The sequence below is a fragment of the Anser brachyrhynchus genome (assembly GCF_964034855.1).
Source record: "Anser brachyrhynchus genome assembly, chromosome: 19".
Classification (NCBI taxonomy): Eukaryota; Metazoa; Chordata; class Aves; order Anseriformes; family Anatidae; genus Anser; species Anser brachyrhynchus.
Genome location: NC_137712.1, coordinates 11,648,535 through 11,662,857, shown reverse-complemented (window position 1 = coordinate 11,662,857; position 14,323 = coordinate 11,648,535). Strand labels below are relative to the sequence as shown.

The window sequence follows — 14,323 nt, the reverse complement described above, 5'->3', positions numbered from 1 at the left end:
CTTGCTCCTGGGTGCAGGAACAACAGGAAAAGCAAAAGCATTGTAGCAAGATGCACAGACACAAGTATTAATCCTTGTGTTCTTCTATGACCATTCTCTTATGACACAGGAATTTCAGTGCCAGTAGCACTTCACTGCACTTTGCAGATACTGTAATGGTAGTGCTCTTTGAGAATCTAAACACAGCTCAAAGTCTAAAAAGAACCACTTGGAAGAATGGGAAATGAAACAACACATATAAAAGTATGTAAAGTAAAATTGTTAAAGTAAAACTGTAAGCAGTTCAGAGGTAAAACCATATAAAAAAGGGAAATCTTGGGACGTCAGAATACATGAAGGCATAAGGAATGGCAAACATTAGGATGTAAAATCTGATGACCCAAAATTACAAAGCTAATCATTCAGCTGCTGAAAAGTTGTACTGTTACCATTTTCTGCATTCCCAATGATAAAAGCTCCCCACCAGATGGTAAGAGTTAAGCAATCATACGGTAACTGGCTTCTATTTGCAGAACTGTAAGAATATGCAGAGCAGATTACTGCAACTGGGTTTATCCTGACAGCAGTGATGTGAGTTCCAGTGGGAAAGCCTCCAGCCCAGCAAAGGCTGTAAGACCCATGCTTGATCAAAGTGCTTTGATCTGGAAAGATGGAAATCCCAGCTTGGAAGGGGAAACAGAGGTCTCACATCATAGTTTCTAATGTTATTTCATTTTCAGGCCAGAATCACTAGATCGCAACATCTCAGTAAGAATTTCACACCTTGTCACACTACCTTTCTATGAGGCTACAGAGAAGACACTAGACTACAGAACGAAGTGCAATTGGGAACACTTGAGGGACATCAAAATCAATTGCCCTCTCCTTTCCCCAGGCTCTCTTGCTCTCTCATTTTCTAACCTGTTGAACAGCAGGATGCTCTTTCATCCAAAGCTGCAACTCACTGGTGATGTAATACCCAAGGGAATGCCCTTTCCCCTTCCAATCGCTGCTGCTCTCCAGTATGTCCAGGAGTCCTGCCAATGGGTCCTCCAGTCCTGCAAAGCCCCGCCTGATTTCTTCCTTGAGCTGCTGAGATACAAAACCACATTGTCATGTACAAAAAGATTAGTGAATCCTCCCTTCCCCCGGCTGTACACAAAGCTTTATTTTTTTTAATTTAATCTATTCAGAGAGGTAACTGTTGCTATTCAGCCACCATCCGCGCCTCCAGTGACTTTTCATGTCATTACAGATTCCTTCATGGCTCACTGCACCTCAAACCCAATGGGAAAAGCAGCAATTGTCCACACTAATTATCCCATAAAGACAGAGAAGTTGTTCCGTGGAGCAGACAAAGGGGCTTGGGATCTGGGGGAGGGGCAGAAAAGAAGTGAGCTGGAAAAAGGGGTGTTATTAAGAAAATAGTGATACTGAAGGTAGATAACTGGGCTCAAAAACCTACTCATCTTCTAAGAGACCTGCAAGTAATAACTCAGATAAGCCCCTCCTCCTGTACCACAAATTTTCATATTTGACCTTATACCCACTTCAGCCACAATGGCTCCTCAATATTTGGGAGCATTGAAATAGTTTGGATTTTACATACAGGAATAAAAAGAAAGGAAGATCCAAGTTCACACCCTGTCGTACTGCAATACTATAAATGTAAATCTATTCTTTGCTCCAAACCTATCCGAGCAAGGTATTTGCTGTAGGCTGCCTGCTGCCTCCACACGGCGGGCACTGCACACCTCAGCAGAACTAAAGGCCGTAGGAAGGGGCTTGGAACTTGGGAAAGCATCACGCCATAAATCTTAGGAATCCCAGGGTGATGTGTTTAGAAATGTGCAGGAATTGTACACTCACTTTGTGAATGTTAATAGGCTACTTACTACCCATCTGGTAGAAGTGATAAATTAGCAGTACTGAGCAATATCTTTATAATGTTTACATTAGAAGTAGTTTCCAAGGCGCTCGGAGGGTTGGCAGGGTGAAGAAGTGGCATCCTTCAGTACCCACACAGGACCTTTCACTGCATGGTACATGTACTGGCGTGGAGCAAGGCAAAAGCAGAGACAGAAAACAAGAAATCACTAAGAGCAGCTGCTCTCTTTCTTTTCTGGCTAAAAAGCAAAATCCAAAAGATGCTCATTCCTGCCTGCAGCCAGCACTTGTAATTTACTGTATATGATGGCTTCAGTCATGGCTTCCAATGGAAACAACATAAACTTTGAAGAATGGCATGAAAAAACAAAAGAAAATCTACAGAAAATTTGCCAACGAATTTGTTCTTTTTTTATTCATCAACAATATTTACTGGAAGACAGTTATTTTCCATAGTGTCTTTCATGTTGGGAAAAACCACAAAACCTATCGTTTATGACAGAAACGGTTTCCTTCTCACTAGATTATCAAATGCAGTAAGAAAAAGCTGATGACTAACAAAGATGTGACTTTAGATAACAGTTTTCTCCCTGTAAGTATGTTTCACTGTGGTAAGAATTTGCAATGTTAAACATAGGGCTCCAACTTCACTGCAAGATTCTGCAGAAGGAGAAGGCAAGATCTTATCCAACCACAAATATCCAACACAACAGCCAAAGGAAAACAAAGCAACTGGCCAACTAAATTGCACTGTTTATAAATGGCCTCTCTTTTTTTCCTTTTTTCCCCAAAGCCCCACTTCAGCACATTTAGACTGAACAAGAGCTTTCACCACACCACTCAGCTCCTCCTTCAGCTGGAACCAGAGCCTGGGCTTTGGCAGGACGGTTGCCAGCAGACACCACGTCCTGCAAAAGCCCAAGTCTGCTTTCACACGCAGAGCATCTCCAAACACTTACACAACTGGCAAGAGTATTGACAACACATCTAGGCTTCGTCCTACTCCACTTTTAAACAGGGGCAAAGCCTTCTCCAAAACTTCCTAGCAATCTGAAGACTTCAATTATGGTATGTGTTGTTTGAGGGGAAATGACCAACCAATGAAAAAAAATAAAAATAAAAACGCATGAGACACCTAAATCAGAGAGGAAAGAGTGCTGTGCTGCCTGGCTCCTCTCTCTGCCAGAGAAGGATTCCTCTTAAACATGTAATTGCCATTTCCATTTCAATTGATTCCCATGGCAGGGAATGCTCCTTGGGGGATTTCTACAGCCCGACAGATCATGGGAATAGGAAAATTTTGCTGATGCTCAAACTACACACTCCTTCATTCTGTTTTGATCCCTTATTTCACAGCTCAGGGCAGTGTGCTGATGCATCTGTTATCGCAAAACTATCATTCTTATGTAGGAAATGATTACTTCCTATAACCATGTTCCAGGACTGAGGTCACATCAGGGACAGGTACCCTCTTTCTGATGATGTGCACTGATTTGAGACTGACAGGTATCATCTAATGGAGATGACTGATTCACACCAGTTAATAGACAGTATTGACTTACACTCCCACACAGCAAAAGGTAAAGCAGCTCCCTGCCATTTAAATGTCAATGAAGCAGGCTGTGCTCTATTTAAGTCAACTTCCCTCGTTTATTTTAACTGGAATGTCAGATACTGGTGTGCTTAGGACAAGAGCAGCACCAGGCACTGAGTTACACACAGAAGGCAGGGCAGCAGGTACTCCTGAAAAAAGTGCATTGCTGTGGGTGCACATGTCTGAAGATCAGGGCATCTTAGTGCTAGTGTGACAGGCACATGTCAGAAACCACTGGGGACATTCGTCCTGGGCTCCCCACCTTAGAACCAGCTGCTGCCGTGCCACCGCCTGGTCTCACCGCGCCGCTTCCTCATCTCTCCGAAATGACTTTCCTCCTGCTTCAGAAACACATCCCCGGGGCTCAGAGCCGCGGTGCTGCCCACGCCTGCAGGCAGGCAGCACAGGCTGAAGGATGGGCACTAAGAGGACAGGGCCTGCCCTGCTGTGAAGCCTCAGCGCGCGTGCTTTGCAAAACCATGCATCTTCCTGGGGTGATCAGTCCAGAAGTGAGCAAACTCAATGAGCGGAGCTGCCAGCATGACTCATGGGGATCCTCAAGCTTTTCCACCCTCAGCAGAAAAGCTGCGGTGCTCTCTGCCCAAGGACACATCGACGGGATGCTTTGTCTTTTTCAGAGTATTTTTCTTCACAATCCACACACATCCCAGGGTACACAGCATAGAGATTTTGATGATTATTATTTCCTACTGTTGTTCTGCGGGATTAACTGCCCTCAAGACCTAACAAATAATATTTTTTTTCCACCAACTCTAACAAAACTTGATAGAAAGCTCAAAGCTTCCAAGTTGCTGAGCTCAAGTTTATGTCAGTGACGGACCATTTGGAAAGGCACCTCTCACACTGGGTTTCCAGTTGTTTAATTATTCAGGCTGGGAACCACAGACTATCGGCAATGGAAAGTCTCAGTGCGCCAGACAAGGACAATGACTAAACACTTCAGATACCTAGGATGGAGCACGTACACCAACATAGCCACAGCAGCCGTTTCACACAGGACACATTCCACAGCTACGTGGTGAGCTGTTGGCTTTGGGGTCTTTTAGAAATGAACATTTCATCTATGAACATGCCTGAACAGCACAGAGTTAAACATGGGAAACTCACCACCAAGCGGATACATCTAGTGTTTTTGTTAGTTTGCAAGCACCCAAATTTAGATGAAGTCTATTTTACTCCCTCTGAGAAATCTCCACGTAGAGCCCATAGGGTGCTGTATAAAAATATATCACTAATTTTAGAGAGGCAATGTAAATTGCATTCACCACTCTAAAAGGCAAAACCAAAACAAACCAAAAAAAGGGTAAAAAAAATCCTGAGCACAAAGGTTTTGATATCATTCCACTTGGCAAAATGCACTTTTTCTATTGATTTCAACCCTTATTTTTTCAGCTACTAGAAATATTCTTCCCTCTCCCCCAAGACACTCAATATAATGGACAAAAACGTGTTTAAAAGAAAACAAAAGCAACTTTGATTATTTTTTTTCGCCTGTAACTCAGCCCTGTAAACTTCAGCTCTTTTATAGGAGTCCCTTCACTGCTTCACATCACACAGAGCTACCTTTTCACTTCTTGCTGCAAATGCACAGGCTCTTTCCCTGTGTGCTGGAACTGAAAGCAATCATGAAGAATTGCAGGTCTGACCTAAGCATTCTGCGTCTGGACATGCTCTGCATGCAGTTATTAACCACAGCGAGGAGGGGAGGCTCAGCTACACAGCCTTACCTTCTTCATCTCTTTCTTTGTCCAGAGAAGCTGGAGGGTTTTCAGCAGTAGGAGTGGGTCCTGGCCTGGAGGAGGGGGAAGAAAGAGAGAGAGGGAGAGAGAGAAAGGGGGGAGAAAAACAAAACAAAACAGATTTATTGGCTCTGTACAGGCAGCCTAGACACACTGGTGCATTGTTTGACTGAAGAGAAATCAGCTACTCTGTGCCACTGTGTTTGAAACCACCAACCTTCCAACTGTCAGTCAGGATTAAAGTGCTAAAACCCCTCACTCTGAGATCCTAACAAAATAACAGACACCATCCATGCATGGCTTTAACTAAACACCCACACCGGCTCAAATACTGAAAAGCTGTATCAGTGCATTTACAACTAAATCATGCTGCTGCTATGCATCAAATACAGCCACAGTGGTGTCCCCGCCAGCTCTCTCTTTTTAATATTAAAACAAAACAGTCCCAGAAAAGTAAGCGTCTTTCGCAGCCTGTAAAGGAATTATCAATACGCACAAACTTTTAACGAAATGGCTCTAAGGTGCAAATCTCATTGCGCCCTGTGGATGGTAGAGGCAGTGGGTGACTTTTTTGGGGAGCAGAGCTCTGCTTGGCCAGCCCCGGCGAGCAGGAGCCGAACTCGCCCACGTCAGCCCGGGAGCAGGCTGTGCCCTGACAGCATGCAGCTGAGGTGGTGCTTGAGGAAGGGGGAAAGGTGAAATGTTGCTGGGATTAGTGTCAAGCATAAAAAATAACGGGTGATCAAATGTTTCAGAAGAAGGTTGTTTGGAATTATTCTCTTTTTCTTTTTACCTAGGTATTTGAAAACTGGCATCCGGTTATTTTGTACCTACTATTACTCATCATACCAATATTATTCATCATATCATTATTTCTGAATTAAATGATTAGGAATATTTAATTTTAAAAGCAGTAACATTTTTAATACCTGGTTCTATTTAATTCATGGTCATTTGCTTAAAAACTTTGACTCACAATATTCTGAATGGAAATCCTCTACAGGTTATCAACAGTTTACACATGAAGAGTGAATTTGAAAATCTACAAGTTCTCAAAAAACACTCCTCACACATATAGTGCACCTCTTCGTATGTTTTCACAAAGCCAAAAGAAAAATGTTCAACTGAAAAGGAAACATCCTTTAAATCACCTTCTGCCTTCTACAGTTCCTAAATAACTTGTTTCAAAACGCTAGGTTTCTCGTTTAGTATCCCGTCTCACTTCATATTTCAGGTCACAAAAAGCTACTTCAACTGTGAAAAGCTCTACCTCATCCAACTCAACTCTGAAGCACAGTATTTATAAAATATTTTAAGTAGCAAGCTGATTATTGGTTGAGCCAGGAGAACGATAGCATTTCCATTATCCACTAACCTCTGGGAAACACCAGCCAAATTGAAAATGCCACATTTACAATTCATATGATACTATTTTCTCTCATCTCTTGCTGCTCTGAAATCTTGAACTCTCTGAACACTGGCTGTTCTCAGCTGCTGCCTCTTCTTTGGAAAAAGGAAAGTCTCTTTTTACAAGAAAACAGAAAAAAATCCAGATCCCTTTTCGCCACAAAATTAGCAACTAACAGTGAAATTCAGCCCATGTGTGTGTGTGCATACATACGCTCTCCGCTTGGCCCAACTCCCAAAGAATTTATACACACAAGGAAAAAAAAAAAGAGAATGCAGCCCAGTGTGTAACCAAATACACTGTAAATCTGAACTCCAATTAATGCAGCGAACAAGCTGGAATGATACAGGAAATGAGAGCAGTTAGGAAAGCAGTGTTTTACTTCAGATACAGCCAATAATTCAACTGGTTAAAACGCTTTCTAAACCTCAATCAACAAAACAAGCCCTGCTCTTACGTGATTTTTTCCTACCTTACCTCCCTGTTGCTGAAATCCAACCTCGCCCTTATTTCAATACACACTCGCATGAAAACCATCCCTCCAGTCGCTTTTAAACACTGCAGTATCTTGCCAGCATGCTACTGTGCAGGCACAGGTGAGTGGGAAACAGCGTCGCCCATCCCTCCCGGGCCCTGGGAGTAGAAGTGCCCCCAGCAGGGTGACTTCCCCGCGGTGCTGGGGCAGCCAGGGTTGGGAGCGGAGCCCCTCGCGCCTGCGGCCGCTCCTCCGGCTGCTCGGCCGCACGCGAAGGGCTCGCTCCCGCGCTGCTCTGTGCGTAACGGGGAGGCATCTCCCAGGTGATTCTCCAGAGCGGGGATTAAACAAGGAGAGAAAGTACCGAGCCAGCACCGCAGCATGCTGACGTCCAAACGGTTTGGTTTCTTCCCTTACCAGGCAAAACCTTGGAAGTACCTGGGGATGAAACACGGTCAGAGGCGCTACGTAACAAACAACTGGCAAGCAGACACTGCTAGAGCCAAACAAACGAGAGCACAAAGCACCACTCTTCTTTTGCCAGCCCCACCAGAGGGGAAAGCCGCTACAGTTCACACTGGACCTTGAGCTGTTGTACCTCGCAACCTCAAGCTAGGAAAGAAGATGTGGATGGGAAGGCCCGCATCATTTTGGCTGCTGAAAGAAATGAAGAAAAATTCCTCTTTTCATGCTCCAGCAGGACCTCTCTGGGGACTGGACTCCCCTTGGCTCTCCAGGCACCCAGAAAGAGTGAGAACAACTGTCTTTGGCAGTAACAGTACTGTTAAGCTCCCATCGGAATACCAGACAAGACCCTGCTCACCCACATCTGAGAAAGGACTGGAGAAACAGCAAGAAACTAATGCCAAGATATCCAAGGATGAAGGACAAGGGCCTTATGAGGAGTTTCATAAGCTTTCCAGAGCAAATGGGGAGAGCAGACGATTGCTCAATGCAAAAGGGAGAGAGGAAGAAACAGAAGGGAAAAAAGAACAAAGCAAAGCATCTGAAAACCAAATGGTCGTAACTGAACCACAAATGCATCTGGGCTCAAATCAGGGGACAAGAACAGGAAAATATTGGACCAACCTCCAGCCACAGCAGTAGGAGCAAGAAACAGCAATTACTAAGATAAAGGTTGATAGACATATTAAAATGATTACAGAACAGTGTTTGCAAAAGCAAGGATAGGTCCCGGAGGCCAGAAAAATACCTTTACATTCTACATATCAAGAACACCAAGAATCTTCCTTTTTGAAGAAAAGTTAAATCCTACAGAGACTCTTACATAACGAAGAGGTACCCAACTATTAGCAAATGGGTCATTCAATGAGCAAAACAAACTAAAGAAGGATGGGGCCATATCAAACAGCATGAAAAAAAAGACAGTGTGGTGAGTGGGAGGGCATCACCTCTCTCTGCTGCCAGCCACGAGCTGCCAAGCATGGCCAGATCTACCCAGCTCGCAAACTAGAGAAGCTGAGACATGTCCCAGACAGCGAACCCCATTCAGTTCCGAGATCAAGCTTGAAGACGAAGCCCGTAGTCTGACATTGATCTTTTGCTGCTCCAAAGAAAGGGAGTTGTGAACCATTAAACATCTAGTAGAGCTTCACCAAAACAAGATTACAAGATTACTTTGGTGGAGGTTGCAGAGACACATCTACACATACTCCATCAAGGCACAAATGACCTAGATTTTTTTCATATGATAATTTCTCCAAATATGTTCCTGCTTTTTATTTATTTATTTATTTTAAAGATATTAACATATTTCCTTTTAATATTTTTCATTACAAAAACAAATTTCCTCTGTCCTGAATCTGGTACCAAATTTGAAGGAGATGGTAAATCAGATCTTTTCCAGTTCTCAATATCTGTGGTTACATTTCAAAACCATATAAACCACAAGGCTTATATTTTTGAGTTAGAAAAGTGTCTTTGAGGAAAGCCATAAACTGCTTTCTGTTCATTCTCTCTTTTTCCTTTGTGCATAAGATCACTCAAAACCTGCTGTGATCACAACAAAAAATGTGCCTGCAGGCTGGTGAGGTAAAGCAGTGGTTTTGCTATTGCATCCTTGCAAAATTCTGCTGTATTATTCACCGATTCTGCTGAAATGCCCTGGCAAGACAAATCCACTTTCTGACTGAGGCTACTTGTGTGTCTCACATAGGGAAAGTGAGACATCAAACCCCAGAGGAAGAATTTACCAGTGAAAAATCTCTCAACACTTTTGCTTTGTGTCAAAAGCCATTGAACGCCCCACGGCCTGAGACCTGGAAGAATTACAGTCAATGAATTAAGAGATAGAGAATGCAAAAAGTAGAAGAAAAAAGGAAAAGAAAAAAGAAAAAAAGAAAAAAAGAAAAAGGGGATAAATGCAGGATCATATTAGGTAGTCAATTACAGCTGAAATTCCTGGATAGGAAGGACAAGGAAGGTCGAGACCAACATGCAAATGCTTAAACCTTCTTTAGGCAGAGAGCTTACACCTTTGCCTTGAAAATTAACAGGATTTTAATAAATGTTTAATGAAATATACAACAAAATATGCAAAATGTACAATACCGCACTAAACAATCAGTGAATTTTTAGTACTATCCATTGTTCTGTGAGCCCCTGCAATAAATCCCTGAAATCCATCTTCTGTGAAAACTCTCATCAATCTGCAAAAACATTTGAGATATTTTTCTGAAAGGAAAACAACAGTTCCAGACACTTCCATGTCAACAGAAATGCACCTAGTCTGTTTGCACTTAAGAATAAAGATCTGTAGATGTACAGGCAATCTACAAACTGGCAGAGGGAGAGGAGTGAGCAGAGCGATATTCAGCAACCCCCTGTTTCAGCAGTGTCACGGGTTATTTAAATGTCATGATTGCAACAGAAATCCAAAAAATATTATACTACGTGGATTAAGAATTAATCAAAATCTCTTATCAAAAGAGATACTTTTGCCTCAATTTTTTTTCAGGAAAGTGTCTGTGGCTCAGATCAAATGCATGCTGGATTTGTAGAAGAGAAGGCTGATAGGGAACAGAAACATCACTTTGATGATGCAAAAAATGAACAGAAACATTCTCTTCAGACAAATGTTTGATCTCTAAGAACAAGTTGACTTAACTGAAAAGAAACAAAATTCCTCAATAGGAAATTTTAGATTTTCACACCTTCTAAGTGTTTTTATCGCGCCCACTTTTAACAAGTGCACACAACATAAACATTCCAATCTTGTTTAAATATTTTTGAACTTCCGAAAACGATTCCATACGGAATTTCTCCTGCCTATCTCAAATAATATTTGAAATATACCAAAACAATTTTAGAATATACAGGTACTATATAATACACATTGTGAAATTCTGTGTTCTGTGCTGTATTAAAAAAAAAAAACGAAAAAAGAAAAAAAGAGATAACCTACGAGAAAGTAGATACAACAAAGAATAAAGATACAGAAGGTAAAATGCTGTACTATTTTTAAAAAGCGTGTTATATGCACTGGGTATGAGCCAGTGGGAAACGGGAGTGCCATTCTCCTTTTGCTTTGTAGGAGGCTTTTTTCAGAAATTTGTTCTTTACCTGAATTTATCATAGGGTGTGGGGAGAGATACTTAATATGGGACATAAGCAGTGGAGTAGGTAAAGACATCATAAAACTAGAATTTATGGTCACCTGTCAAAATAGATATGGTTGCTTTCTTAAAAAAAAAAAAAAAAAAAGGGCAGCAGCAGAAGAGCTAGGATCATGTTACTGCAACACTCTGGTCCAGCCGCGATGTCCCTGACTCACCTTTCAAGAGATGCTCCATCACTGTGTCAGCAGCACGAGCGGGAGATGAGGCCTCCAACACACCTATCAATGAAATGGGGAAATCTCCCCCAAACCACTGAGACGTTCACACGACAAGAGGCCCCCTGCCCACAGCGCCCCTAGGACGCACGTTCCCAAGGGCACGTTCCCCGCCCAGCTTCAGCAGCTTCCTGCTTTTCGCTGCTCCTTTTGGAGTAATCGCCATGTTTCAGCCCGGGTGCACCCAGCTCAAAGATGACCTGTCAGCCAGGCTAACGCAGCAATCGACCTTCCTCAGTTTCAGAGGCAGGACCAGCAAAGGGGAGTCAGCACATCAGAAGCTGCAGAAGCCAGAGGCAGGACTTAGTATCCTGACACGGAGCTGACCAGACCTTGGTGGATGTAACATCCTGAGCAGCGGGCCGGCAGCGATCCATGCCCTTCGCACTGATCCATTCTGCATTTCTTACTGACAACACGTGTTCTAAATGTCTTTTAATGGCAGAGACACAATTTGCCCTTATTTTTCCGAAGAGTGACAAGGACTGTAGTTCCTTGTTCATCCACAATGAAATGCAACCTCTGCTTACTTTGCATTCACATGGATACAAGAGCACAGCTGGGACAGCCACCATCTTCTGCAAATCCAAAGTCTTTTTTTTCACCATTCTCATTCAGTTCTGTTTTTGAATATAAATGTCACAAAGGGTTTTGCTCAACAGACACAACACTGTACCAAGTAAGTTATAGGTGTGGGTGAGGAGAAGTAATAAAACCACGGTTTTCCCCAGTAAGAACTCTCCCCATAAGGAATGGAAAATCAAACAACTCAGCTAGCAGCCGGAAAGGCAGAGTTCCAAACAGCTGAGAAACCATGCTAGCAAGGCTGGTGCCAAAGCAAGGGCGGTGCCTACCATGCAACTGCCGTGTTTGCCCTCTCTTCCTGCTGCACCTCCGTGCCCCAAAACTGACGATGCTCCCGTGAGGTCAGGGGCCACCATATGCTATGGCCGTGGGGCTCGCGCTCATCTTGGGCACGCGAATATCTGTGGATGCTGCTGAAGCACTTGGGAGCCAGCACCCACGGTACTTCCCCCAGAGTTAGAGTTCAACCAACACACTGCAAGGGACTGGAATGAGAGCGTGGATCTGTTGAAGGCAACACACCCCAGGCTCCCCACGCACAGCTAAAAGCCTCTCCTGGGAGCCAGTTTGGGAAATTCTCTTGCTGCAGAGCCTGGAAGGAAGCCTGGTGCTCTAAGCATTCGGGCTCAGGTTTACAGCAGCAAACACCAGCATGATGAGGAGGGCTTCCTAAAGCTCTTCTCTTCCTCTCGCTGTCCTGGCTGTACCTCACTGTCCCTAGCTGACATATGAGCCTCTGTCATGGAGGCAGCAGGGAAAACGCCCCATCAGCTGCCTAGCAAATGTCCACGCCATCTCCTGTTCAGATCTTCAAATTCCCCTTAATTGAGGACGAACTTCCAATGCATCCTTCTCCTCCCCTGCACATTACTTTGAAATGTAAATTAGAATTATCCTGGGGACTGGGAGGTTTTACACTCACAAGAGTGCCCACTCCTATTTCAGAGGCACCTGCACCAAAGGGCTCATAGGCTCTTCTACACTTTCTCATGGCAGAGTCTCTGTCTTAGCAGAAATGGATATTTCCAGGAATGATAGCAGTTCACTTCCAAGCACACTATGACTAGGGGGTAACCACTCAGTGATTCATCCGAATCCCCACCAGCTGCAGTCAGTAGATTCCCACTAAGAATAAAAGCTCCCCAGAGCTATTTGCTTACAGGGAAAGGTCGACTGTACCAGTGTCTGCAGACAGGCAGAGGAATGCTGCCATAAGAGCCCAACCAATTTAAATGTTAATTATATCCCACCACTGAAATCTCCAGTGCAAAATTTACAAGAGGATCAAATGTCACAAAACTATTTCATTTCAGAAGCAATAAATTGCTCCGCTTTAGCACAATTTCCAGAGCTCCAAAACACACTCAGCATGCCCAGCCACCATTCCTTAAATGCGTCTCCCGCAAAAGACAAATATGCTTTTTAAAGGTATAACTATGTTGGTTTAGCTGAATTCAAACAATAAGGCAATGAAGCAACAACACGGAGAGGGTCCGTCTGAATAAGGTATGTCTGGCTGACTCCAGCCTTTGGCTCAGTTTCCAATTTTAGCTACAGCTTTCTAATCGACGGAGCTTTGAACTTCACCGCACAGAAGGCTTCAGATCTCAAAAGGGAAGCAACCACACGCAGTAACTGCAGTCTTAAAAGCTCCATACACCACACACCTCCCCTATAATTTTAACATTAAAGATTTAGCCCTTTGGGAGGTCTGTGAGTCTAGGTTCACCAAAGGAAAAGAATTCATTGCATGTCCCTCCAGTTCTTCATTCACACATCTGGCTTCACCTTCTGCAGCCCATGGAAGTATCCGCATCAGACAGGAGGAAAAAAAAAAAGGAGATTAAAAAAAAAAAAAAAAGAACAAAACCAAGCAAGCTCCTCACTTGTAGCCTCCTGATTACGAACATCAGCTCATTTTCAGTAGCCAGAATTTGCATTTAACAAGAATGGTTCCTTACTCCCGAGCTTGTTGACCAGCTGTGACTGTTTCTGACGCTCTTCTTCCAGCCCTGGCAGCCTCTTACACGACAGTCTTTGTCTCCTGCTCACCAGAGGAGAGCAGGCCTGTAGGCACAGCGCACGGGCCCTGGCTGGACGGCCCCTGCGGTGTTGCTACAGCAGATAAAGTGCCCCTGGCTGGAATCATTACCAAAGCGTTGCCTTCACCAAACGCACCACCACGACATGGTGCTCCATGCAACAACTGGAACTGCAAAATCAGTTTATGCTTTGGTTCATAGGCCAGACTGAAAAGTTAGGTTCCCCCAGAAGTTTTCTCTTCATATCAAAAGCACAGGGGAAAGTTTCTATTTAATTAAAATGAGGTATTTGTTTCACTAAACAGAAGACATCTTACATCACTTTGTGAGGCGTTCAGCATCTGGGAGCTTATTTTCTGGAGGTTCTTCAACTTTCAGACAGACCTTGCGTGTAGAAGCAGCAGCTTAGGCCAGCAATTCCAAAAATTGTAGCCTCTGGTTTTGGTCTCTTGCGTTAATGTGGTAACATGCAATATTGTATCACAGGGTTAGCTCTATTTGTATTTTCTCTAGTATCTTTGCAAACCCTTATTGCAAATCAACTAAGCATTCAAAGCCAATTTCATGCTTCTCATTCGATTCTTCCAGAGGAAAGCTGGGATTCCTCAGATGCCATTAGCTGAGTCGACCCCTTCTTGGGATCACCGTGTTTAGCCACACCTTGGTCTTACTGTTGACTACGTCATCATTAAAAAGTCAAAATTTAGACATCAAACAGAAACGTGGCTGAAGAATGAGTT

General features: G+C 43.5%; 1 protein-coding gene across 30 annotated transcripts in view; it reads right to left on the bottom strand.

Annotated features, from left to right (window-relative positions):
- The window catches only part of EXD3 (exonuclease 3'-5' domain containing 3), a 297,777-nt gene that overhangs the window by 197,435 nt on the left and 86,019 nt on the right, over nucleotides 1–14,323 (bottom strand). For 17 of the 30 annotated variants that reach the window (XM_080562119.1, XM_080562092.1, XM_080562116.1 and 14 more), the window contains 2 exons: nucleotides 5,209–5,273; nucleotides 901–1,071 (listed from right to left, as the gene is read on the bottom strand). The exons of 2 other annotated variants lie outside the window; for them this stretch is intronic. In XM_080562119.1, the coding sequence (XP_080418245.1) occupies nucleotides 901–1,071; nucleotides 5,209–5,273 (236 nt within the window). The remainder of the gene's footprint in view (nucleotides 1–900; nucleotides 1,072–5,208; nucleotides 5,274–14,323) is intronic. 11 more of the 30 variants (XM_080562095.1, XM_080562093.1, XM_080562094.1 and 8 more) reach the window with 3 other exon arrangements.